The 13,416-nt window shown below is 56.6% G+C and overlaps 1 protein-coding gene across 1 annotated transcript in view; it reads right to left on the minus strand.

The window, feature by feature from the left end:
- Positions 1-13,416, minus strand: part of PKD1L1 (polycystin 1 like 1, transient receptor potential channel interacting) — a 100,158-nt gene that overhangs the window by 59,013 nt on the left and 27,729 nt on the right. The window contains exons 17-23 of the mRNA XM_070059306.1: positions 12,881-12,992; positions 8,620-8,815; positions 7,601-7,657; positions 3,821-4,033; positions 2,288-2,533; positions 822-932; positions 552-709 (exon numbers count right to left, since the gene is read on the minus strand). Coding sequence (XP_069915407.1) covers positions 552-709; positions 822-932; positions 2,288-2,533; positions 3,821-4,033; positions 7,601-7,657; positions 8,620-8,815; positions 12,881-12,992 — 1,093 coding nt within the window. The remainder of the gene's footprint in view (positions 1-551; positions 710-821; positions 933-2,287; positions 2,534-3,820; positions 4,034-7,600; positions 7,658-8,619; positions 8,816-12,880; positions 12,993-13,416) is intronic.

Consider the following 13,416-nt stretch of genomic DNA (forward strand, 5'->3'; position numbering starts at 1 on the left):
CTCCCGACCCAGCAGGAGCAGGGGAGAGCTTGTGGGGAGGACGACCAGGGCCACACCTCTGCGGGAAGACCCCGGCAAGCCCCACAGACCCACGGCTCCCATTCGGCACGTGACTTCTCCTGGTCATTTCTCCGGCCATTGCGTGTGGCTTGGTCATAGACCAGGATTCACGATCACCAGGAAAGAGAAGGAATTCATCATCGTAGAGGACTGAGCTCATTGTCTCCTTTAAGAAGCTAAAAGAAGATTTTTCTCCTTTCACAGGTAAAAAAATAAGAGACTTGCGGCCCAGATCCACGTCGGGAGGGAGACTGTGACCCCTAAATGCGGTCACGCACGGTATCTCAGTAACACTGCGGATGCTTCGCGTCCTGGCGAAATCGACTGGCAGGGACTGAACCTCGAACCATGCAAAAGCAGCTGTCCTCCGCACAGCAGCCTGCACGGGTCATCTCTGCAGACGGGGCCTCGCCATGGCTTTGAAATGACAGCTTCCTAAAGGACCACACAGCTCCGACCGCGCCCCCCGGCGGCCGCCCCCCGGTGCCCACCTCACGAGCAGGAGGACAGGAAAGGCGCGGGAAGCAGGCGTGGAGAACTCGATGTGTATCTGCAGAGATTCCTGGGCGTCTTCAGAAAGCCCCGCAAACGGGTGCAAATTCACTCTGTCCCGAAGCAAAGTGAACGCCGTCTTACTTCTCCGGCTGCCCTGCGATCAAGAGGGAAACAGGCACGTAAGATCCGCCCCTGGAAAAGCCGCCGTGTGACCATCCTGCCCGCGCGGCCCTCCCGGAGCAGGGACAGCGGCAGGCGCTCCTCACCGGGCCGTCGTCCTCCCCAAACTCCACGGTCACGGGGCTCGCCAGCCGGTGGCGGCGGATGGGTCTTGTGCCAGAGCAGGTGTGCAGGGTGAGGCCCACAGCTCCGCCGACCTTGGGGGAAAGCCCACGTCAGGCGAACGCCAGCCGGCACCTGACCCCGGGAGAGAGCCAGGAGCCCGCCGTGTGGCCCTGCTGCTGCCATGACAGCTCTGCACACGGGCGCCGGCGGCCAGGGCGCAGCTCCAGCAGGGAACACTTTTTAAAGTTTTGAACGTGTTTTTAGCTTCTTCCTTGGAAAGCTCCTATGACATGAAATCCCTGCTCACTGCAGAGATGGGGAAGGCAGAGAACGGCGTGCAGGAGCGCGCAGGGAACTCACAGTCCCCTCCCCGGACAGCCCAGGGCAGGGGCTCGCCTCCCAGGCTTCCCCCACACTCTGAGGGTATACCAGGCACACAACTCAGCCTTCGGAACTTTAGCCTAAAATCTTCCCAAGTCAGTAAAACTCTCTGACGTAATTTCAATCGGCTCTAAATGAATTATAGTTCATTTAAATGGCCAGTGAACCATATCCTTATGTTGGACATTTAGTAAGCGTATTTCTACTGGGGTTATTATAAGTGATGCTGTGGACCGTGAGCTTCCTGTCCGTCAATAAACAAAACAAGAAACTTCCTTCAGCGACGCTTTGCTTCGTTCCGAGCGTAACTGCTGGCCGGGTCTCAGAGAGGTCCCAGCCACAGACGCCTGGCACACTCACTCCGTCTGCACACCTCTGTGACTGAAAACACCATTTTAATTCCAGTTTCTTTCTCATTAGCTGCAACTGTTTTCATGCACTGATTTCACTTCTATCTCCTTAAAAAGAAAAGCAGATGCCTCGCGAGAGGAGCACGTTTCTAACTCGGCGGGCGTCTGTTGCCCACCGAGCCGGCGTGGGAGGCGGGGCTGAAGGGCTGGGGCGCTCCCTCGGCGCTCCCTCGGCGCTCCCACTGCCCTCCCGAGCCCACGGAGCTCCAGAATCACCCAGCGGCTGGGACAGTCTTCCCTGACAGCCCCAGCCCGACGCTGCCCGGCCCCCGGGGACCAGGGACCTCACTGCTGGTTCATCCCAGACGTGTCTCCCGCAGTGTGGCAGGAGAGTTCTGGGGGCCCCTCGGCACTGTCACTCAGGCTGAACTCCTCTGCGCGAGGCACCGTCACGGTCCCACACGCCCAACCCCCTCCCCCATGGTGGGTGTAACATCCCACAGGAGACGACGGATGGGTGCAGTTCCCCAGGTGCCAGGGACGCCTCATGCTGTAAGATTCTCCCGGAGAAACTGATCTAAGAGCAGTGGAGACAGCAACGCGTCCCGGGCGGCTCCTCCTTGAAACTGACCCGCAGGAGCACACCTGCCCACCTCTTCCCCAGCAGAGCCCATCATGGGAACTTGAAGAGGCCATGGGAAGCGCCCGTGCTGTACCTGCCCGGCAGCGCGTCCTGCCCGCGGGTGCGGGTTCTTCCTGAACAGCACAAGCTGGCTAATGTAGCACGGACTCTGCGTTTCCTCGCCAGCCCGGCTGTGCCCGGCCAGGTCGTCAGGCAGGTGCACCTGGACAGGGCCCAGGCTCTGGACAGACTGCTGCGGGCCGTTATGGAGCAGGGCCAGGAACTCCACGGGCCCAGCGCTCACGCGGAGCTCCCGCTCGTGGTGCAGAGAGAGGCAGCCCTGGAACAGAGTGGGGACCCCGTGTCTGTGATGTGAACGAGCAAACGGGCTGCACTCAGAGCAGGGAGACGTGGGAGACCAGCGGTCTTTGATACAAGGACTTTGATACAAGGATACAAATTACAAACAGTAAAACTCAAATGGGTGCAGTGCAAATAACAAACAGGAAAACTCAGATGGGCGTCTCTTGTTCCGCCACATCTTTCTGTGATGTTTTCTTTCTTGTTTGAACAACTGCTATGTTTCTTGTGACTCTTAGTCCATCAAAAGGAGGTTTTAACGCCGCCATGGTTAGTTTTGAAACACGGAAGACGGAGCCTGAGCTTGGTCCGGGGCAGGTGTGCAGCCAGCGCCTCCGAACGCCCCTCCGGTGGAGAAGGTGGCCACGTTCTCACCCCCACGCTGTGCAGCGGCTACCAGGTAAGCGAGGCAGCAGGCCTGGGTGGGCGGGAGGGCGACTCCTGGGAGGACAGGGACAAAAGCCCCTGCCGTCTCCCCTCCCCACCCCGTCCCTGAGACAGCCGCGGAAGTACACAGGGCGTGTCCCGGCATCCTCTCCAGCCACGGGCCGGCAGCAGGACCACCTTTAAACAACACCTGCGTGGATCCCGCTGTCACTTCACATCACTCCCCAAAGCACAGAGCTGTTCTGAGGAGTCACGGCTCGGAGCCAGGCGTGTCCCAGATGGAAACCCACCGACACCTCAGGCACGTCGCGATACTGCCGGGAGACACTTAAGTTCACAACGAAATCTCCAGATATGAAACCTCCACCCAGAACCACAGGCTGCACTTGAGGAGCCACCGTCTCTGGGTTCCGAGAAGTGATCCGGCCTGGGTCCACGCCCGTGGGGCAGCGGGGACATCCGTGCTGTGGACTGCACGACCGACTCACCAGCAGCAAGGCTGAGACCCCCCATGGCCTCCTCCCGAGGGGCCCAGGCTCACCAGCAGCAAGGCTGAGATCCCCCCCCCATTCCCTCCTCCCAGACAGGGCCCCCAGACTCACCAGCAGCAAGGCTGAGACACCCCATGCCCTCCTCCTGGGGGGACCCAGGCTTACCAGCCACAAGGCTGAGACCACCCCCACCCTTCTCCCAGACAGGGCCCCCAGACTCACCAGCTGCAAGGCTGAGACCCCCCCCCATGCCCTCCTCCCGAGGCCCCCAGGCTCACCAGCTGCAAGGCTGAGACCCCCCCCCCCATGCCCTCCTCCCGAGGCCCCCAGGCTCACCAGCAGCAAGGCTGAGACCCCCATGCCCTCCTCCCGAGGGGGCCCAGGCTCACCAGCAGCAAGGCTGAGACCACCTCCAGGCTGTCCTCCCAGACGGGGGTCCTGGCCAGCGCTTCTTCTTGCCTGGAGCCTTCCCAGACCCTGGACAGCAGTCGGATGAGCTCCAGCCTCAGGCCCAGGCCAAGCACGAGCCCCCGGTGGAGGTGGCCTTGAGCGAGGAGCGCCCGGGCGAACCTGAGCAGGAGCAGGGTGCTGGCAGAACTCACCTGTGGGACACAGCGGGCGTGCGTGGCAGGTGCTCTGCGCCTTCATTGTCGTCAGGAATGGAAACGACTGCACTTGGCGTCCAGAGGACGCATGCAAGCGCGGCTGTGGGCTCAGCTGGCTCTCGGCCGACTGCCCAAGTGACACTGCCCAACTGCCCGCTGATGGTGGCTTCCCGGCCCAGAAGGGACTCAGGAAAGACAAAGGTCCCCCGGCCCTTTATGCTCTCAGAGGCTACCTGGGCTGAGGTCTGGGACGGCCCTGAAAGCCGCCTCTCCTCCTGCCCGGCTCCTCCTGTGGTCACTCAGACAGCCCCGCCCGGGGGTCCAGGCTGCAGTCACGCCGGCCTCTCACTGTTCCTGATGCCACTGCCCCTGCCTGCAGCACCTTGGCCTTGTCTTGGCCTGGCAGAATCCGACTCTCCCTCCCTCTCTCCCTCTCTCTCTTCCTCTCCCCCCCCCCCCCCGCCTCTCTCTCATCTTCCTGTGGGCCAGCTGCAAACACACACACCGTGTGCAGGAACAGCGGTGCGGGGCGCCAGCAGCGGCCAGCCACAGCCAGTGCGTCCTCTTCCACTCCCTGCCAGGCTGCAAAGCAAGTCCACTGCCCCATGATCGCCTCAGACAAGATCATCGTTCTTTCCCGCTTATGTTTTTAATGCTGATTTCTTTATTTGAAAGGCAGAGACGGGCAGAGGTCTCCCATCCCCTGGTTCACTCCCAGGCATCTGAGGCAGCCTGGGCGAGGCGACGCTGGACTATGGGCGAGAGGACGGGGATGACGAGCCATCCAGGCTCCGAGTCGGGGTGCTGGGTGTGGTTAGAAAGGGAGGAAGACCAGCCGGCGCCGTGGCTCAATAGGCTAATCCTCCACCTTGCGGCGCCGGCACACCGGGTTCTAGTCCCGGTTGGGGCGCCGGATTCTGTCCCGGTTGCCCCTCTTCCAGGCCAGCTCTCTGCTATGGCCAGGGAGTGCAGTGGAGGATGGCCCAGGTGCTTGGGCCCTGCACCCCATGGGAGACCAGGAAAAGCACCTGGCTCCTGGCTCCTGCCAGGATCAGCGCGGTGCGCCGGCTGCAGCGGCGGCCATTGGAGGGTGAACCAACGGCAAAAGGAAGACCTTTCTCTCTCTGTCTCTCTCTCTCACTGTCCACTCTGCCTGTCAAAAAAAAAAAAAAAAAAAAAAAAAAAAAAAAAGAAAGGGAGGAAGACCAGAGAGAAGAGAGCGCAGGTCAGAGGGAGCCAAACCTGCCGGCATGTGCCGCAGGGAAGCCATGGAAGGGAGCAGAACAGAGAGTGGCGCAGATGTATGCAGCCCGTGCTGCTGGCGGCAGGTCCGCAGGGCACAGTGAGGGTCTACGAGTGGTACGGGGTGTCCCCGAGTGTTACTGGATGAGAAATGACACTTGCTTAGATTTTGGGGATGTGCAGGCAGTGGGATGGAAGAGGCGGGAAGATGCTGTCCCCATGTTTGGGGAAAAACAGACAAGTAGAGGCAAAGGGGGACTCTCTGGTGACCCCTGCGTTTGGACACGAGCCTCTGGGGGATGGTGCTGCCTTGTGTGAGCTGAGGCGAGCAGGAGGAGACCTGGAGGCAGTGAGGGCAGCCGTGGAGGCAGGGCTCTGCCAGTGGACTGCTGGGTGGGCAGCTGAGCGCCGGGGTTGAAGACGTGAAAGGCACGGTCATCATCACACCCGTTTAAAGTTAGGGAGAGATGGCCCGGGGGAATGTGGACAACACCCTGGCGCCCTGACCACGTGGGTGCAGACAAGGAGTCAGTCACAGTCAGGCTCCAGGGCCAAGCAAGGAGCAGTGCCGTGGAGCTGAGGGAGGGGTGTCTCCAGGAGGGTGACCCCGCAGAGCATCCTGGGAGGGAGGGGACCCTGGGCAGAGGTGTGCAGTGGCTTGTGGGGGGGCAGTTTAGTGTCGAGAAGGAGGCAGAAGCCGAATTTTGATAGTTTAAAATGCAAGAGGACAGGGAATAGAGAATTCACTTCTCACATGCTCTACTGCGAAGAAGAGTGCGGCGAGCAGGCGGCAGCTGGCGAGGACGGGAAGTCACCAGAGTGCTATGGGGTGTCCCCGAGTGTTACGGAGCATCCCCGAGTGGTACGGAGCGTCCCCGAGTGTTAGGGGTGTCCCTGAGTGGTACGGGGTGTCCCTGACTGTTACAGGGTGTCCCCGAGTGGTATGGGGAGCCCCCAAGTGTTAGGGGGTGTCTCTGAGTGATACGGGGTGTCCCTGAGTGTTACAGGGTGTCCCCGAGTGGTACAGGGCGTCCCCGAGTGTTACGGGGTGTCCCCTAGTGGTACAGGGTGTCTCCGAGTGGTACAGCGTATACCCGGCTATTATGGAAAATCACCCGAGTATTATGGGATTTCACCCAAGTGTTATGGGGTGTCCCCAACTGTTATGGGGTGTCCCCGAGTGTTACAGGAAATCACCCGAGTGTTATGGGGTGTCCCCAAGTGTTACAGGAAATCACCTGAGTGTTACGGGGTGTCCCCGAGTGTTATAGGAAGTCACCCTACTGTTATGGGAAATCACCTGAGTATTATGGGATTTCACTCGAGTGTTTCGGAGTGTCCCTGAGTGTTACAGGGTATCCCCAAGTGTTGCAGGAAGTCACCCGAGTGTTATGGGAATTTCACCCGAGTGTTACAGGGTATCACTCGAGTGGTACGGGGTGTCACCCGAGTGTTAGGGTGTCCCTGAGTGTTCACAGGGTGATGGGGGCAGGCTCGTGGCCTGCCCTTTAGGAGCACCCATGGCCACACTGGGGTGCCTGGGTGTGAATCCCAGCTCTGGCTCTCCTCTCCAGCACGCATAGCTCAATTGCTTGTTTCTGCCCCAACATGAGAGATCTGGGTTGAGTTCCTGGCTCCTGGCTTCAGACTGGCCCAGCTCTGCACTGCAGGAACGTGGGAAATGAACCAGTTGCCAGGAGAACACATACTCTCTCTGCCTCCCAAATAAATAAATAAAATTCTAAAACATTGTAAAACAAGTGAGTGTCTAGCATGTTAGGGTTCACCCACGCAGAGACTCTGCAGAAGGCGGGATGGCCTCCAAGGGCGTCAGCCTCACGGCGGGCCTGAGGCCCCCGAGGTGCCCTGATGGCATCAGACAAAGGAGAGGGGATGCTTGCTGGGGCAGGGGCTTCCCCCCCTGGTGACGGGCGGGTGAGGCTGCGGGGCGGGGGGTTGCAGACTGGTGGCAGACGTGGGCTCTCCTGCCCTGTGATCTCTCAAAGTGCAGGGCAGTGAGGACGCCCCCAGGGCTGGGGGCCAGGGAGACGATGGGAGGAAGCAGTGGTGATGGGAGAACCCGGTGCCACGCCTGAGTTCTACAGCACACCGTCTCCACCGCGGTCCGCAGCACCGCCAGCCTTGCTCTGACCCAGGTCTTCACCTGCGACTGGGCTGGGCTGGGCCACTCGGGTGAATTCTTAGAAGGAAGCCACGTTTTTCACCCATGGAATCCAGACTCTGGGTGGCCTATCTGATCAAGGTCTCCACACCACGAGAAAAGCAGGCAGCTGCCCCTGGAAAGAAACCTCACTCACGCACCTTCGGAGGGAAGCTCACGAGGTCCTTCAGCGTAGGGACCACACCCATCACTTCCTCCTGAGGAGAGGAGTTTGCTCGTTAGCGGAAAGCCTCAGCTCATGTAAAACAGAGCAGACCCCAGCTTTCCAGCTGAGACCACCGGGGGACAGATCTTCCGCCAGACCGTGACCTTGGCCTGAAGTTCCCCTTCCAGTATCTCTCCTCCTATGTGCCCCTGCCCACCCCACCGACCCCTACAAACTGACACCAGGGTGAGGACGCCAGGGGGCAGAGCTGAGCAGCACCGAAACAGTCGGAGACGGACAGGGAAGACGGGCCGAGGTCAGGAGCAGGGTCCGAGGACTGTAACTATGAGACTCGCTCTCCAGTGCTGGGTCCAGCCACGTTGTGGGGTGCTGTGAGTAAGCCAGCGGCTCTGGATACACAGCCACTTCTTAAGAAGCTGCCATAGGGGCCGGCGCCGTGGCTCACTAGGTTAACCCTCCGCCTGCAGCATTGGCGTCCCATATGGGCGCAGGGTTCTAGTCCCAGTTACTCCTCTTCTAGTCCAGCTCTCTGCTGTGGCCTGGGAAGGCAGTGGAGGATGGCCCAAGTGCTTGGGCCCTGCACCTGCATGGGAGACCAGGAGAAGCACCTGGCTCCTGGCTTCGGATCAGCGCGGTGCGCCGGCCGTGGTGGCCATTTGGGGAGTGAACCAACGGAAGGAAGACCTTTCTCTCTGTCTATAACTCTACCTGTCAAATAATAAATAAATATTAAACAAATAAAAAAGAAGCTGCCGTAACTCCCAAGGGTATCCCTGCTGGTGAGACACACTCGGGCTGGGTTACACAGCTTCCCTTCCTGAAATGCTAGCATAAGCAGGTGCAGGATGGTTGACTCGCACCGTTCTTTGCTGGGCCAGGAGCACACGTGAGGGAGGGGGAGGGAGGCCGCAGCCGTGGCCCAGTGCTTGCTGGAGAGCACGCAGACCTGCCACAGGTCTGCAGACGACGAAGCCATCCGGCAGGGGGTTGTACCTCATCTGCAAAAGCAAAGCTGCACACCGAGGAGATCAGCGCGTCCCGGATCAGAGACCACTGGCCACACGAGGCGCTTCCGTCTTCCGTGGTCAGACGGTTCAGGATCCCGGTGAGCATGGTGACATAGTTCCTGATTTCGGTGTAACTCCCCATCAGCTGGAGGGTTGACAGGTTCCTCAGGCTGGAATTGTACCTGAAGGGAACATGGAGCGATCATGACCGATCCAGCACACCACCTGCCACCAGTGCAACGCGACTGGTTACAAAAACGCTTCTTGGGTCAGTCCGGGCAGGAAGAGAATGACACAAAAGAGAACTGGTCTGGCCAGAGCAGACTAGAAAAAGGCAAAGCCAGGCACAATCCAGAATCCTCTAAAGGAACAAGAAGCCCGACAGCCGCCAGGTAGAGGCACCACAGAGCAGTCTGGGGAGGGGTAGACACTCCCAAGGCCGTGGCTGCAGCCCCATGGGACCCCAGTGATTGGAGTCAGCAGTTAGAGTTCAAGTCCATAAGGAGTGGACGTGCCCCCTGCACTCAGAGGCCATAGGTTCACGCCTTCAGATGTCAATAGTGACAGAAACAGGCAACATTTCCTAATGATAAAATAGGTACACCCAAGAGGAAGACAAAAAACCATAAATACAGAGGAAGCCAACAAAAGCCCCAAGGATATGAAGCAAGAATTGATAGAACTGAAGGGACAGAGAGAATTCAGAGGTGATAACTCTGGGGCAGGCGCTGTGGTGCAGTGGGTAGAGCCACCTCTCAGGGCATCCGCTCCATTCCGGAGTGCCTGGCCTGAGTCCCAGCTGCTGGGTGCTTCCAATCCAGCTTCCTGCTACTGAGCCTGGGAGGCAGCGGACGATGCCCCAGCGTGGCAGACTCGCATGGGGTGCCCGGCTCCCGGCTTCAGCTTGATCTAGTCTTTGCTGCTGTGGGCAGCTGGGGAGTCAGTCAGTGGAGGGAACACATTTGTCTGTCAGTCTCTCTGTCACTCTGCCTTTCAAATAAATAAATCCATTTAAAAAATAATACTGTCAATAATAGATAGAAGAGCCAGGCAGAAAATCAATAATTTAAAGTAGACCTAAAAGGGCCCCATAGAATACCCAACAAGAACAGCATACATTCGTCTCAAGTGCACATGGAACTTTCTAGAATAAACCATCTAGTAGGTCACTAAAAAGACCCAACACATTTTATATTATTGTAGGCATTTAAGTGTGTCCTCTGATCATTGGAGAATTAAATTATAAATAATGACAAAAAGAAATTTGTCAAATTCATAAATACGTGAAAAATATTTATGGAATATCTAAATTTTTTTTCCTGTATTTGAAAGGTAGAGAGACAGGGCTGGGGGGAGGAAGAGAGAGAGAGACAGACAGACAGACAGACATCTCTTCCAGCCACTGTTCACTCCCTAATGCCTGCAAGAGCTGAGGCTGTGCCAGGGCCAAGCCAGAGCCTCGAACTTGACCTGGGTCCCCCGAGGGTGGCGGGGACTTAGCTACTCGAGCCATCATCGCTGCCTCCCGGGTGGGCATTAACAGGAGGACAGGCGTGGAGAGTGCAGCTGGGTGTCAGTTCCAGGCAAGCCAATACGGGTGCGGAGTCCCAGGTGGTGTCTTAGCCCGGAGTGAGTTAGACAATGTACTCCTAACAACCAGCGGCTCAGAGAATAAACTGTAAGGGAAATCACAAAATACTGCGAGATTAGTGAGTGAGAACATAACGTTCCCAAATCAGTCACACTGGATGTAACTAGTCAGTGTTGAAGGGTGAATCTAGCTACAAAGTCTGCATGGGAGCCGCTAATTCCCACCTTTAGGAACCAGAAAAAGAAGAGAAAACTAAACCCATAACAAGCACAGGAAAGAATCATAAAGATCAGGCTGGCGACGTGGCTCACTAGGCTAATCCTCCGCCTGTGGTGCCGGCACCCCGGGTTCTCGTCCCGGTTGGGGCGCCAGATTCTGTCCCGGTTGCTCATCTTCCAGTCCAGCTCTCTGCTGTGGCCCGGGAGGGCAGTGGAGGATGGCCCAAGTGCTTGGGCCCTGCACCCCATGGGAGACCAGGAGAAGCACCTGGCTCCTGGCTTCAGATCAGCACAGTGCTTTGGCCGTAGCAGCCATTTTGGGGGTGAACCAATGGAAGAAGACCTTTCTCTCTGTCTCTCTCTCTCTCACTGTCTAACTCTGCCTGTCAAAAAAAAAAAAATTAAAAAAAAAAGAATCATAAAGATCAGTGCAGAAATCCATGAAACATACAATAGAAAAGGAAAGAGAAAAATCAACAAAGCCAATGCGTTCTTCAAATCAGCAAGAAAACAGATGAATGTTTAGGTGGACTGACAATGAGAGGGAAGACTTAGGTTACTAGAATCAGGAATGAAGTGGACATCGTTACTGACCAAACAGAAATTCAACAGACAACAAGGCAATGCCATAAAAAAGCTGTGTACCAAAAAATGAAAGAAAAATTCCTAGGAAGAAAGAAATTACTGAAACCTATGCTCAGAAATAGAAAATCTGAATAGTAAAGAGAGTGAATTAGTAATTTAGAAACTTCCCACAAAGAAAATTGCAGACCCAGATAACTTCCCGGCCATTTCAAATGAATGTTTATAGAACTAATACCCATCCTTCACGGACTGTTTCGAACACCAGAATACGAAGGAATACTCCCAAAGAGATGGAGGCTGTTACAATCCTGATCCTAGGAGTGGCAACACAAGAAACAGCTGCAGGCCAACACCGCTTATGATCCACACACAACACTACAACACTCCACTCGCAACAGCATCAAAAAGAACAAAATGTTCACAAATAAATTTAACAAAGGAAGTACGTGTGTGTCCACTGAAAACCACCAGACACCTCTGAAATAAATCGAAGATCCACAGAAGCAGAACGACATCCCATGTTCATGGATTGGATGACTTAATTCCATCAAGATGGCCATATTCCCCAAATTGATCTACAGATGCAGTAAAATTCCAGCTGGCTCTTGTCTTGTTTCTTGAATATCCCTTTAGCAGGTGCTGGAGCACTGACCAGTGGTCCTGGGAAATGCAGGCACAGCCAGAGGCACGTGGGGTACGGCAGCCAGTGCCAGCCACTGTGCCAAGCCCATTCTGTTTCATCTTTCAGAACTCGACAAACTGATTCTAAAATTCCTATGCAAAAATACAAGGGACTTGGAGTAGGCAACCTTGCAAAAGAAGAAACAAATCAGTGGGCTCAGCCTTCTCAGTTTCTCATCCTAAAACTATAAAGTAATTAAAACAGCGTAGCTCTGGTGTAAGGAGAGACGCCTAGATTAATGGAACAGGAGTGAGAGTCCACAAACAAACCCTGACATTATGGTCATTTGATTTCTCATAAGAGGCCCAAGACAATTCAAGGGAGCCAAGCAGGTGGTGCTTGAACCACTGGGTATCCACACACAAAAGAATGAAGTAAGGTCCTTACCTTAAGCCACACACAAAAATTAACTCAGTGTGGACAGGGGCTGAAACACAAGAACTGAAACCATGGAACTCTTTGTTTTTTGTTTGTTTCTTTGTTTGTTTGTTTTATTTGGCAGGGAGTTATAGACAGTGAGAGAGAGACAGAGAGAAAGGTCTTCCTTCCGTTGGTTCGCCCTCCAAATGGCCACCACGGCTGGAGCTGTGCTGATCCGAAGCCAGGTGCTTCCTCCTGGTCTCCCATGCAGGTGCAGGGCCCAAGCACTTGGGCCATCCTCCACTGCCTTCCCAGGCCACAGCAGAAAGCTGGACTGGGAGAGGGGCAGCCAGGACTAGAACCTGGCGCCCATATGGGATGCCAGCGCCGCAGGCGGAGGATTAACCAAGTGAGCCACGGCGCTGGCCCACCATGTAACTCTTAGGAAAAAAAATACAGCAGTAAACCCCTGATCCTGGAATAGGCAGTGGTTGCTTTTCTGACACCAAAAGCAGAGAGGGAGAAGAGGAGACAGATAAACTGGAGTTAACCAAAACTGAAACAGAGAACCACAGGCCGGGGGTCAATATTTGCAAATCCTGGAGAGACCTTTATCCAGTGTATGTAAAGAACTCTTACAACCCAGTTACAAACTGGGTGAAATATGTGAACCGGGGCTCTCCGCAGAAGACACACGGGGCTGGAGCCCTGGCGCAGCTCCGGCTCGTCCCGACAAGATGCCCTCCCGTCACTCCCGCAGCCGCACCCGCCGCCCCACTCGGGGACGTCTGCGTGGCTGGCTGTTACTCACAGGTCCTCGGTGGGGCAGTGCATCCCACGGTAACGGGGCAGCACCGTCACAGCCACGGCGCACGGCTGTGCCTTGGAGCCCAGGCCATCTGTGATCTCAGTGGAAACCGTGACTGCAGGGAACACGGAAGAGGAGGGTCAGCCTGGACACACGGCCGCAGAGAAGCCTCTTAAAGACACACGGGTGGCCACTGAGCGGCTCGGGGCCAGGCTCGGGCAAAGGAGAAACGCACGCTAAGCCCCTCCCTCCTGGCCTGCACCAAGGGCGTCAGCAAACTGAGCGGAATCTCTGCTGAGCAGATCCTTAGGTCCGGGGGGTGACAGGAGCTACGGGGACACGGGGGGAACGCAGGGCGTGACAGCGGGACTCCAGGCACCAGTATCCGCTTCCTAGGAGTAACGTGCGGAGTGCTGAGATGGCCAGGGGCCCAGACTGAAACACAAGCTCTGCAGGGCCTGGCAGGACCTGAAGCAGTTCCTACACGACAGGTAGCTTTAGCAGGCATAGCAAGAGGGCGGCAGGTGGCAGGTCTCTGA

The sequence above is a fragment of the Oryctolagus cuniculus genome, chromosome 16, assembly GCF_964237555.1.
Source record: "Oryctolagus cuniculus chromosome 16, mOryCun1.1, whole genome shotgun sequence".
Taxonomy (NCBI): Eukaryota; Metazoa; Chordata; class Mammalia; order Lagomorpha; family Leporidae; genus Oryctolagus; species Oryctolagus cuniculus.